The sequence below is a fragment of the Fukomys damarensis genome, unplaced genomic scaffold (genome assembly GCF_012274545.1).
Source record: "Fukomys damarensis isolate Sample0158 unplaced genomic scaffold, DMR_v1.0_HiC HiC_scaffold_25, whole genome shotgun sequence".
NCBI classification, from domain to species: Eukaryota; Metazoa; Chordata; class Mammalia; order Rodentia; family Bathyergidae; genus Fukomys; species Fukomys damarensis.
Window position 1 is genome coordinate 21739962 of NW_022900937.1, and position 13386 is coordinate 21753347.

At 49.8% G+C, this 13386-nt stretch overlaps 1 protein-coding gene across 2 annotated transcripts in view; it reads left to right on the forward strand.

Annotated features, from left to right (window-relative positions):
• Nucleotides 1-13386, forward strand: part of LOC104864471 (thrombospondin type-1 domain-containing protein 4) — a 181380-nt gene that overhangs the window by 154592 nt on the left and 13402 nt on the right. For both annotated transcript variants that reach the window (XM_010627442.3, XM_033756013.1), the window contains 4 exons: nt 71-246; nt 2623-2719; nt 7297-7569; nt 13099-13228. In XM_010627442.3, the coding sequence (XP_010625744.1) occupies nt 71-246; nt 2623-2719; nt 7297-7569; nt 13099-13228 (676 nt within the window). The remainder of the gene's footprint in view (nt 1-70; nt 247-2622; nt 2720-7296; nt 7570-13098; nt 13229-13386) is intronic.

Below are 13386 nucleotides of genomic sequence, written 5' to 3' on the forward strand. Positions count from 1 at the left end.
AGAGAGTCAGTTCCGTCTCTTGCGCACACTCTGAGCTCACCTGAGGAACCATCTCTTTTCTTCTCAACAGCTTTGCGAAGTCGTTCTGGCCGCTCCATCATCAATGGGAACTGGGCGATTGACCGTCCCGGAAAATACGAGGGTGGAGGGACCATGTTCACCTACAAGCGTCCCAATGAGATTTCGAGCACTGCTGGAGAGTCCTTTCTGGCTGAAGGTCCCACTAACGAGATCTTGGATGTCTATGTGAGTTTGCATGTTTCTGGACTATTCTCCGGATTTCGTGTTGTTTGCTTCCAAGGTACACACTTAGAACAAATAAGCAACAAATCATTCCCCCAGTTCCATTAAATCCTATGTGCAGAGCCCATCTGAGGTACCCCTAAATGCCTGGCAGTCATCTTTGCCATTTACCTCTGAATGTACCTAGCTCATAGGAACCTTAAACTCTCCCAGATGGGTGTTACCCTCAGACTTTATTTGATCCAGTAAAACCAATTTTATTTGTTCAACCAAATCAGAGGCAAAATATATCCTCTATTTCATGAGCACTGGATCTCCTGCAGGCACTTTCCAACTCTGCTAATTTGGCATATTTTCTCTTCATGACAAAAGAAAACAAATGCCTCGTGCAAGACAAGACCACTTCAAACTCTATTTCAGCAAATGAAGAAACAAGCACCCCAGCCCACTCTACACAAAACAGTAAAGCTCAGAGTGACAACATCAAGGTTTACTAGAAGTCGGAAACTAACATATTAAGTTCCCCACGGGTTAAAAATAGTCCCTATTTTTAAAGGAAACCATTAGAATCCAGTCCTCTGAAAAGATCAGGGAATAAAGGGTGACAAGAAATAAGAGCTTAAAATAACGTTTGGATAGAGAGAATGAGCTAACCCATAAATACGCAGTCTCTCGATGTCCCCAAAGCCAGGTTGGTCTACATGACATTTGCTGTGTCAAAGTTTTAGAAATATTAATTGCATTATGATGACTTCTCCAACTATATAGTTCTGAGTCCATTCCTCCTGGGTGTAGTGGACTAGAAATTACAAAGGAAGCCTTGTTATAGTTAATTTAGGGTATTTTTTTAGGCTGTCCACTCGATTGGTTAACTCCGGGTGAATGTTGAATGGTATCAGAGGTAAAGACAAGGGTTGTTGAAGGCCTGCAGTGGGTGGTCTGAGGAAGGCAGCCAACAATAATCTCACAAACGGGACAGGGCTCATACTGGTGGAATGAAAGGGAAAGCAGTAAGAGATTGTGTGGAAAGGGAAGTGAGGGGACCAGGGTAGACAGCGGGAGCCTGAGGTCACACAATTGTGTCCCTCGGTGGTTCGGTGCTCAGTATCAGAGTCTTGCGGTGCCCAGGAGTTGGTGCTGGTCGCTGGGGAAAGGACCCCGGGCTTCTTCTGGGTGCCTGATGGAATGGGGACCCGTTTCACAAGCCAGGAGGGGTGAGAGACAGTGACATCAATGGAAGGCTCAGCACAGGCCTCCTCACGCAGGCCCTCAAAGACATTTGTAGGTTGACAGAGCTAAGAGCCAGCTTTGGTTCTCATCTCCTCCTTCTCCGGGTGAAGAAATCAAGATCTGTGGGGTTTAAGGCCATGCTCTGAGTCTCACAGCCGGTCAGCTGCTTCATAAAGCAAGCCAGACAGAAACAGCAAACATGGCAGTGTCTCCTGGCTCAGCTCCTGTTTCCAGGTCATGTCTGTGTCCCATGGCCCTGTGTAGTCCACCTTCCTCCTCCATGACAGCCATGGCCAGGAAGGACTTCATGCTGCATGGCCAACAGTGAAACATTTAGGAAATAGATGCTCGTTTCTGATTTGTGCTCTTGTCCAGACACTGTCCAGCTGCTGACTTCCACAGCTTGTTGCTGGCCACAGTGTGGCCCATGGATACGTACTTCCCGCATTCTTGTTTCTCTGACCTGGTCTCTTGGTGGCTCTGGGGCTTTCCATGGAGGCAGAACCCTGAGACCCAACAAGGGAGAGGACCGGGGCCAACCTTGCGCTGGCCTCTTTGGCCGAGTGCAGGACAACCCTCATGTTCCAGGCCCTCTCTGCCAAGGGTGTCTCGGCCCTGTTTGCCTGTTTTCTGTCTCATTACCTAGTGTTCGAACCGATGCTCCTGCTGTGTAAATATATTTATGGACTTGGTACATTTAGAGCCGAACATACGCCAAGGTAGAGGATGCCTGAGAGCCAGCAGAGCAGATCTGCTACTATTGCTCCCGGCTTCCTACTTGGAATTTCTAAAGGCTTGACTCATGGTGTCATTTTCTTCTGCTTCCCTTAAGGATTAAGTTCTTCATTATTCAGAAGCACATGATGAGATGGGCATAGTGTGCGTGCCTGTATTCCCAGCTACTCCAGTGGCTAAGGCAGGAAGATCACCAGTATGAGGCCAACCAGAGTCACTTAGCAAGACCCTGTCTCCTGTGGGGGGGGTGCAAATAAGCATTTGGTGAGACGCAATCTGGAAATTGCAACATTTAATTTGTCACAGGTTTGCTAATGATACTAGGTTGCCACTTACACCATTGAAACCTGGGGCAGCAGGAAAGAGGCTATGTATGGCTGCTGAGCACAGTGACGCTGACTTTTGTGTCACCAGATGATTCACCAGCAGCCCAACCCCGGCGTGCACTACGAGTACATCATCATGGGCACCAACGCCATCAGCCCACAAGTGCTGCCGCAGAGGAGACCAGGTAGGATTCCTGTTTTGCCACCAAGCACTTCAAGTCCCTTCCTCTTAAGGCCTCTCACTCTCTCTGTCCTTGTGCCTCCACCCTCTGTCTCTCAAGCAGTGCAGAGAAAGCCCACGTGGAGCTGGTGGGTCTCGATGTCAGAGCATGCTATGCGTTCATCCAGGCCTCGCTAATGAGATTGTTTCATGCACTGTGCTTGATTTAAAAGGGAAGCACAGTCCTCATCCACCTTTCCAATCCTTTTTTGAGGCGTCTCATGCTCATTTCCTGTTGCTGCTGTAGCAAAGCACCTCCAGCCTAGCTGCTCACTGTCTTATTGTTCAGAGTCTGAAGGGTTTCACAAGACCAAAATCAAGGTGTCAGCGGGGGCATCCTCATCACTCTGGGGGAGAACCTGCTTCTTTCCCTCTTCCAGCTCTGGGGATCCCTGGCTTCCTTGGTTCCTGGCCCCTTCCTCCACCTTCCAAGCCGGGGGGGGGGTGGCACCTTCGGGCCTGTCTCCTCCGACTCTGACTTCTTCCATCACCACGCCTCCTCTGCTTCTCATCTTCCTGCATCTCTCCTTTCCAGGGTCTTTTAAGATCACACGTGGCCCGGCCAGACGATCTGGCCACCTCAAAACCCTTCGTGTAATCACACCTGCCCAGTCCCTTCTGCCACATAAGATCACAGGTTCCAGAAATTAGGGACCTTGCCCAAGTTTTGCGTTCCTCTTGGTCTGCCACTTCCTCTGTTAATCACGCTTTGACAGACCAGAAAAGGATGGCAAGTTTGCGCTGAGCGATCCACCTGGGGAACTCCTGAGGTGCTGCCGGTGGACAGAAACGGCAGCTCTGGCCCAGACCCAGATGGGGCACCGCTGCCTGCAGCCCTCCCCAGTGGCTGACTGTGAGAAGATGGACGCTGTGAAGAAACTGATAACCGGGAGCCCACAGGCCCTGGGACCCCAGTCTCTGAAACCTCACAGCAGTGCTCGGAGGGAGGGGCTACTGGGTTATCAGCCTCTTCTGAGGCTGCCTCATCCACATCCAGCCCTGCTCAGTGACCTCAGGACAGCCTGTGTGCCCACCCTGCCCGGAGGGCTCCTGGCTTGGCGCCGGTCCTAGCAGAGAGGGGATAAATGCCAGAGCCGTCTAGTCCATCCTTCTCTGGGCCACAGGTTGGTAACTGATCATCTGACTGTCACGGGCTGCGGAGGACTGGCCTGGCTGCCTGGGGACAGCGTGTGGTGGGTGCTCAGGGACCTGCTGTTGATTTTTAGGGACGATGAGACACACTGAGGTCAAGTGTAATGACGATGTCTGAGAACAGGTGCACAGGTCCAGCAAATGGGCAACAGGAAGGTTCTGGCATCAGCTGCCTGGGGCAGCACAGGTCAGAAGGGGTCAGTTGTAAAGGGGGTGGGGTGGGGTGGGGGGCAATGGGAACCAGGTTCCCTGCTCTGTGTCAACAGATCAGGACGCCAGAGTCTGAATCCACATCTGTCACTTTGCTGCTGTGCACCCTCAGGCTGGTCAGTAACTTCTCTGATTCCATTCCCAGTCTTCAAAGTAGAGGAAAAGAAACTATAGTTGAAAGTGGTCTTTTGGGGAATGTGGAGAGAGGTGAATAAATTGGGTGTCCAATTAGCATAGTACCCAGCAAGGTACTAGGAAGATTCAGAAGTGTTTGTCTGATAATATCCTGGACAGCCACGTAAATATCAACATGCCTGGCCTCCCTTCTGTTGGTCTAATCTTCCTTTAACATTTTAAACCTCAAAGCATCATAATCAACCAATTAAAAAAGTACCAGTAAAGCCGGGTGTGGTGGAGCACGCCTGTAATCCCTGCACTCCGGAGGCTGAGGCAGGAGGACTGCTGTGAGTTCAAGACCAGCATGGGGTACTTAGTGAGTTTCAGGTCGGTCTCAACTACATAGATGAGACCCTGTCTCAAAACTAAATAAAAAAATAAAGTACCAGTAAAAGATGGAGAAAGCCCTAACATTTTTCCTCTGTGTCCTACAGTAACTCTAGAATTTGCCTCCTTGTTTTTTTATTAAACTGATACACATTTGAATGATATTGAAGCAAAATGAAAATCTATAAATCCAAAACATCTGCCCCATAATCACCCAGACTCAGAAGCCAGGAAGATGTGCCCTTCAGTGGGTGAATGGATGGGTGGACAGCATCCAGACCCCCAGTGACATTTGGGGGTGAGAATAAAAGCTTTCAAGCTACCAAATGACACAGAAGGATCAAAAAATGCATGGTCCTAAATGAAAAAGCCAGGCTGAAGGGGCTGCATTCTGATTGATTCCAATTGCCTGACCTTCTAGAAAAGTCAGAATTATAAAGGAAAAAAAAAAAAATCCGCAGTTGACTGGGTGGCACGAGAGACTGGCGGGCGGAACACGGGGACTGTGGGGCAGCGTCCCCTCCTGTATGACACCGCAACCGTGGGTGCCTGTCGCTCACACGTGTCCAGACCCGCGGATGTGGTCACATCTGTGCGTGTGGACCTCATGTGGGCTGTGGACCCTGGGTGACAGTGGCGTGGAGATGGGCTTCGTCAGTGTGACAGATGTGCCCTGTGGCATGGGCTGTTTGTTGGTCGTGAGGCTGTGCGTGTGTGGGAGCGGAGGCTGTGGGGAATCTCTGTTCCTTCCGCTCAGTTTCGCTATGAACCAAGAATTGCTCTTAAAAAATAATTTTATTTTTTAACAAAAAGCAGCCTCCGTCCCCGTCCCCTTCCCAGAGGGAATCTCTCTGCACAATTTAATTTGATGGGATTCGGCCGAAGCCCTTTCTGTCCATGGGCAAATATTGTCTGCGGGCGATTTGAATCTTTGCTACAATCTCAGACATGCGAGGGATTTCAAATATCCTTGTTTTTCATTAGTCAGCTTAATCCAACGTCAGTTTCAATCTTCTCTGAAACTGGTAAAAAAAAAAATGCAGTCTCAGTCAGTATGGGAGCTACAGGCACACACACTCCAGGTAAGAGGAGAGATCCCAGAGTCTTAAGTGGGCCGTTGGCCGCAACCTCTGGAGGTCTCTCCGTACCGATTCCACGGAGGTGTCCCCAGGAGCGTCCTTCACGACCTTCCGGTTAGGACTGTGCCTCTTCCAGCCTGTGCTGGGGGCTCAGGATGCTGGGGAGCCAGGGCCCCAAGCACACCCCAGACACGGCCTCCTCCTGCCTGGCCCATGTAAGCTGGTCAGAAACCCACGTTGACGTCTCCTGTGTTGGGATCATCTCTGTCTGACAGCACTGTCCCTTCCTCCCCTCTCCTCTTTTTGCCTTCTCCCTCCTCCTCTTCCTCTTCCTCTTCCTCCTCGTGCTGTGTTCTTGCTTCCACTTCCTCTTCAGCCATTGCCTCTGGACCTCCACTTTCCCCTTCCCAAGAGCCCAGGCTTGCACTGTGGTGAGAGAGCTGCTGACTTCAAGCCGCTTCCATTTTCTCTCCTGCAAAAACAGTGATGCCAGAAAATCTAAAGAGGCAAGGCTACTCTTTCAGACTGGAGAAGCAGAGAGGGCAACAGGTGGAAAACCACACAAAAGTTAGTAACTCAAAAAGCGACCTACTGCATCTGCGAGCGTGCATACAGATCAAATCCTGTGCTCCCTTTGTGTTGTTGCTGATCAGACACCACGCTGGAGCCCTTTGTCCCTGTCAGAACATATATTTCTGCATTCTTTTTCAAATAAAAACAGAGTGTAGCATAATATATTTTAAACACTACCGCCAGTGAACATCGAAGTCCTCACTGTTTTTACTCTTTCCAGTAATACGCTAGTAACAATACTTGTATACCAGCGTTATGCAAAGAAAACAGTATTTAACTGTATGCTGAAAATTCTGGACACTGAGTCACTGAATCAAAGGTACATGCATCTCAGTGTTGGCTGTTAAGGTCAAACTGTCCTCCAAAAATGGATGACTACTTGCAGGCTAACAGTGAATAAAACTGTGTTTTTCTGCACCTTTGGCCAGGGCTGTGGGGTCTTAAGGACTTCCAAGATCTCCAGTCCCATTAAGTAGTTATCCCTTTCTGGTCTCTGAGGTAATTTCTCTCATTTACAGGTGGAATATTTTTGCCTGACTTTGGGTTTCTGTTTCTTTTTAATGGAAACTGCCCTGCCAAAGCCCTTGCCCTGTTTCCCATTGGAATGTCCATGTTTTCCTTATTGATTTTTCCCCATTAAGTTTATTGGTGTATTTAAAGCAAACAATACAGTTACTTTTATCACTGGGATCTTGTACCTTTACATGACAGGTCTTGGTTCTTATTTTTTCCCCCGTACCCCTGCCCTCCCTGCACCCCCTTCACCCTTCCCTATTTACAAAGACTTTGTTTCCATTTTTTCCTTTCTTCACATTTTTTCTTTTCCCTCATTTCCTTTTTCTTATTGATTTTTGATAGTGTTTTAGATATTAGGGAAATTAGCGTCTGCTTCTTTTAAATGTCGTGTGCTCAGTGCTGAGAAATAGAAATGATCTTGCACTACATGATTTCTAATATTGAAACCGAGTCCTCTTTCAACTCTGTGTCCACCCTGGTCTTGCTGTGTGTCGCCGGCCTGTCCCAGGGGAGCCCTTAAATGGCCAGCTGGAAGCCGAAGGCAGGAGCCAGGAAGGCAGACAGGAGGAGCGGGCGGAGGAGAAGGAGGACTTCCGAGGCGAGGCCCGGGAGATCTTCACCTCTGAAGTGGCTCAGACCTTCCCCGTCAGGCATCCAGACAGATTTCCTTCCCATCGGCCAGACAACTCGGTACCACCAGCGCCGCAGCCCCCGAGGCGGAGCCGGGATCACAACTGGAAACAGCTGGGGACCACGGAGTGCTCGACAACCTGCGGGAAAGGTGAGCCTGTGCATGGGACATGGTTCTCCACAGAACCGGGCCAGAAGGGAGGGCCCCGGGGACGCGGGACACAGCAATCCCTCGGCGCCTTGATCCTGCCCATGAGACAGGCCCTTGGTGTGACATGTTGTGTTAGAGGTCCTGAGACACCCCGCAGAGTCCCCAGGATGCTCACCCAGGCTCTAGGGTCCAGGGTTTTCCTAGGGACAAGTCACAGAGGCATAAGATCAGCTACCCCAGAGGTCACGGTCAAGGCTCAGACATCCAAAAGCAGTGTCCACTGTAAGCCACACCTCGGTCATAAATCAAGTTGTTAAATGTGCATGTCAGGGCCCACATGCTCAGTGTAGAGAAACGCTCCTCTCAGGTGGAGTTCTCCAAGGGACCACGCTGGTCTCCCAGCAGCTGGCCAAGGTCTGCTCCTGAGGACAGGCCTGGCTTACAAACATCAGGGTCTGGGCCACCCAGGCCTGCTGAGCTAAGCCTTCCAGACATGGATGTTTGTTAAAGTTGAGGAACATACTTACATATTTGAGATTTGAACGTTTATACATGAGTTTAGGTTGTGGAAGGTTTACAAAAATGCCATTTGAAACTCATTCTCAAATCTCAAGATTTCAGAGAAAAAAAAATTCTCAAACGTAAGGATTTCAGAAGGGCCCAACTCCCTTCCCTGCTCTCCCAGTAAAATCTTAATTGTGGATCCATCAACTGTCCTTGACCCAGTCAGCTAGGACCAGCAGGGGGACACACCTGTAACCTAACAAAACCAGCTTTATTAACTCTCTGCCTAAGGGAGACCCACACCTGAGAAGCATCTCTCCAAACAAAAGAAAAGATAGTTCCAGGCTTTGCGAGACAGGGAGAGTTTCAGAGAAGTTTAAATGAAGCTGGGGTTTGACGGGCTCAAAGCAAAGCATGGCTGTGTGTAAAGGGGTTAGCATCAAGGTCCCTGTTTCCTTGGAAATTCCAAAGTTAGGAGAGTTGTGGCATGTGGGATCCAGAAACCCCTTCAGGGACATGGAGCCCCTGGGTGGGAAATCAACATTGCTTCTGTTTCTAGGTGACTTTTTAGATCTCCTTGCAAGGACACAACTACAAAACGTGTAGTTCAAGTGCCCTTCGTGTGTGCGATAATAGCCTTTCATCCCTAGCGAAGTTCTGTTTTGTCCTCTGAATCAGCTGTTCTAGGAGGGGAGGTTACTGTAGAAACAGAAAGGCTGGATCCCCAGGACTTTTTACGAACTGGGAAATGGTTTGATCCGTGCAGAGTATTGCTTTGGCGATTTTTTTCTTTTCTTTTCTGCAAGAGTCTTGGATCTGAGGGTATGAAGTTCAGGAGCAGTGGCAATTAGCACATGGAGAAATTTCTCAGAACTACTTCTAAAACTTTTATCTTTTTCACAGGGGCGTTGGTCTGAGGCATTTGAGAATAGGATTCAGGCCTTTGGTTCCTTTGAGAACTGGAGATCTTTCTGCCCAATTCCATAATGATGTGGTGACTGGAGTACTAATTTGCAGAGGTTTTATTGAGCCAAGTTCATCACACTCAAGCTTGATACATGTTATGAGAACGTGGGCCACAGATTCCTTGAACTGACTTCCTTTATACGCTCTAGGAGGGAAAATTAAATGCCTTAGATTGTGTCTCGACAGAGCCAGAAAGCAAGAGATAATTCTGCACTGAGCCAGAATCACTTTAATAAGTTTCCGCCCATGACATTATAGGAATTCGTGGTATGTAATGCAATCAACACAGGAACAATGACCCAAATTATTATTTCAGAGGATTGTGCTGCACAGGTGGTGGTGTGGTGTCCATTAGAGGAACCGGGGATGCTCAGAACTGGATGAGAAAGAGGGAAAGTGATAGAAAGGGTGAGAAGTGTGGCTTCCCTAGGGGCCACCCGTCCCAGGACCATAAGGCACTGCGGTGGACATCGTGCTGTGAGGGCAGGAGCACGGACCGCTTGCCAGCCCGTCCCTCACACTGCGCCCAGTCCTGTGTTCCCTGGCCAGGAGCTGCCTACTCACCAGGAGCTAAATCAGCGGGCCATGCCCTCTTCTCCGTTGCTCCTGATAGAGCATCCCCACATCCATATCCGAATGACCCCAGTGACTGGGCCCAAATCCAACCCCGGCTTTGTGATCCACACAGAAGTAAAAACTCTGTCTCCCCCAATCTCAAGTCTGAGTCCCACTTGGGCATCTTAGCAAGGCCCTCTCTCAAAATTTTAAAAAAGCTGAGGCTGTAGCTCCAATGTGAAGGTTCCACCCCTGCCACCTCAAAAGACAGAAAAACCCTCCCTCCTTGACTGTCCTCTGGTATCGGATCAGCCAACAGCTGCTCACTCTCCAAGACCTGACTCAGGTGCCACCTCCTCCATGCAGCCTTCCTGACTCTGCAGGGCACAGCAGGCACACTTTGTCCTTGGGACCTGACGGCAGTTTGGGACACATTGCAGCCTCTGTACCTGGCATCAGGGGTGCACATGGGCTCCCTCGGTGGGTCTTGGACACATTGTCACCACAGTGGGGCGGGGGATAGGAACTGCAAGAAAAGATGCAGGGGTGGTTTTTACATTGTTCTATTCCACATACTCAAGCCTAGTCCTGCCTTTACCTGTGGTCTATGAGTAGCAGATAAAATGCAGGCTCTGTATTTAAAACAGTAGCATCTTTGTCTCTAGGTTTCCATATGATTTCATTTCATCTTCTAAGGTAGCGTTTCACCTTTACATCACAGAGACATACACAGTGTCTGTCTGTCTGTCTGTCTCTGTCAACCCCAGAGTGGGCTCTCCCTCTCCGTCTCTCCCCCCGACTAGAGAGCAAGGTATGGCATTTAGCATGCATCCCACCCTTGGCATCTGTCGCTCAGTGACTGAGATGTGACATTCCCATCCTCTTCTTTATCCCACTAAGTGGCCCTGGTTTTCCAGCCAAAGAGTTGCCTCAGAGAGGGAATTGTCCCCCACTCCTGCCCTGTCTGATGGTCCTAGTGTCCTTTCTCTTCCCATTGACAAATGGTAGCAGCATGTGATTGTCCCTCCTTTGCTTCCTCTAGACAGGTGGCCCCAAACATGCGGGAGAGGCAAAATGGAGAGAAAATGTGGATGCCCAAAACGTGTAACTCACCCCAGGGTCGTCAGAGCAGTGACAGGTGTACGGCCAGGAAGTGCCGATCCTGCCCACACCCATCAGCCCTTTCCCGTACAACCCAAGTCCCCGTACAGCCCCGTGATCTCACCCTCTGCCCCTTGCAAGCCTTCTCCCGGACGCTGCCCAGGCCTCCCTGGTGGGGCTGCCTGTGCCACCCGTGTCTGGGCCCCACTTGTCTGCACATGCTTTTGGTAGCATCTTGCCAGTCCCAGCGCTGTTCTCTCGGGGCCGCCCACAAGGGGCACAAGGGATCCACACTCCATAGAGCCACTGCTGAGACCTCTGTTAAAATGCTGGCTTGGCTCCCACCTCATTCCTACAGTTCCAGCTCTCTCTCTCTCTCTCTCTCTCTCTCTCACTTGTTTGCTCTCCTCTCTCTCCCTCTCCCTCTCCTTTTCTCTTCTCCTCTCTCCTTCTCTCTAGATTTCAGGGAGGTAGATTTCCACATGACCTCAGCTCTCTGATAAGTCTTTTGTCTAGTTAACCTCCCCATGCCCCGAGTTCCCAGTTCACCTCATTTATTACCTACTAGTTACCCATGGTCCAGCGCCCACCTCCAACGTAACCCACGTCCCTTCTGACTCTCTTTCCCACGTATGAGCTGGAAAGCCAACTCCAGATGTGTCCTGCTGCCCAAGGCCCAGCCAGCACCAGCCGTGCTCCCTGTCCCTGATTGCTTGAAATTAGAGGGATCATTGGACCAGGGTCTCAGATAATGGAAGGTGTCCAGGTGCTTGCCAGCTGGGGGACAGTCCGCCTTTCTGCAGATTTTAAAACTGACCCAAGGAAAGAAATTTTTGCAGTCCCTGATGCCCAGAGGTATAGATCTGGTGTTTTCTCACCGTTGGAGAAACTACGAGCCTTTGATTTCATTTCCTTGCTTCATCTTCATAGAGCTGAACCATGGACAGGGAGAGTGTGGTAAGGTGGTGGGGAGGCAAGCAGTGGCCAGCAGCCACACAGGCCCAGCAAGACCCTCCCTGCAGGCCCAGGGCATTCCTGCGGCATCCCGCATCCTCTGAGCTAAAAATATTAGGTGTCCCCCTATGAGCAACAAGTGGTTAGGGCAGGACGTTGGCTTTCCAGTCCACAAACCCCTAAGCGGAAAAGTTAAAGCCACGAGCTCTGGAGGGATAGGGATAGGTGACATAAGATCTTTATTTAATCCCTTAATAGCTGAGTCCCATATGGGTACACTGCACGCCGTTCACCGAGCCCCGGTCATTTTTATAACAGCATAATGTGCTTAATGTTTGCTTTAATGGAAGGAGATACGTAGCTGGACAAAATTTAATCCCACAAAAGTTTTTGCTTCCCATTAATTTTATAGTCAGGACTGCTTTTTACTCTGCTAATAATTAGGCTTAATTGGAATGTTATTTTAAGTAATGGTCTCAAGTTATAGCAGCAGTGTAAGTTTTTACTGCCAGAGTAATTTAAGTAAATGATCATTTCATATTTAAATGTGTCTTACAAACTGTTGAGTTCCTAACAACTGCCCTCTGGCCCAGTATGTCACACAAAGCCGGCATGAAGGATCTGTAGCTCGCTGCTGTGGCTGGTGATGTAGTAGGATGCTTATGTTAAAAGTTACCCTTCATTTGTGCCATGGTGGTGCACACCTGTAACCACAACAGCCAGGAGGCTGAGGCAGGAGGATCACCAGAAGTTTGAGACCAGCCTGCGCTACAACAGCGGAATCTTGTCTCAAAAGAACAAAACAAGTTAGCCTTAATGTTACAATTAAATTTGTAAAGTTGGAGGTCCAAAAATTATAAATGCCTGGCCACTTAGAAGCAGATAAGCAGAGTCTTGGACTAAATGGCAGTTAGTGTTCTTCCCAGCAGCAGTTGTGAACTGGCTACACTGAGGAGGGGCAGATGTGGACGGCCGTGTGTAAAGGTGGTTAGTTGGGACTGCACATTCTGCTAGTAACTTTTTCTCACTTCCGGAACATCCATTAGTAGTGCCTCAATCCTACCAGCAGATGGCAGCAGAAATAGAAAGGAAAACTAGAGAGCTAGAAATGTTGCTTACCAAATTCTGGCTTTTTATCGAAAATTGTTTTATCTTTATTAAACCAGCGGTAGTAGGTTATGCATTTAAAACAAAAACCTGGAGCAGTTCAGGGTTGGTTTTTTTTTTTTTTTAGAAAAGTTCTAAAAATAAGTATTACACCTCTGACAAATACTCATTCAACAACTGCCTGCCACTCTGCTAGGTCCTGGGGTTTAGGGGTGGACAGAGCTAGAGGAGGGGGAGGGACAGTCGCCCTGGCCGGCGCGGGGCCTCCCTTCCGCCCGCGAATCTGCACCATGGCCGGCTGTCAAGGGGCAGGGTGACCTCGCCCCCGGCTATGTCTTGCAGGATCGCAGTACCCGATTTTCCGCTGTGTGCACAGAAACACGCACGAAGAGGTTGCCGAGAGCTACTGCGACCCCGGCATGAAGCCGACCCCCGAGGAGGAAGCCTGCAACCTCTTCCCCTGCCCGGCCTTGTAAGAGCAGCGGCTGCGCCCAGGCCGATCAGAGCCACAGATGTGGCCCCGTGGGGACGAAGTCTCCCTAGCGGCCTTCCTGGCCTTGGGGCAGGGCTCCGAGCCCGCCAGGGCGTCTTCCTCGGGGAACAAGGGCCGGGCCAGGCTTTGTACGGAGG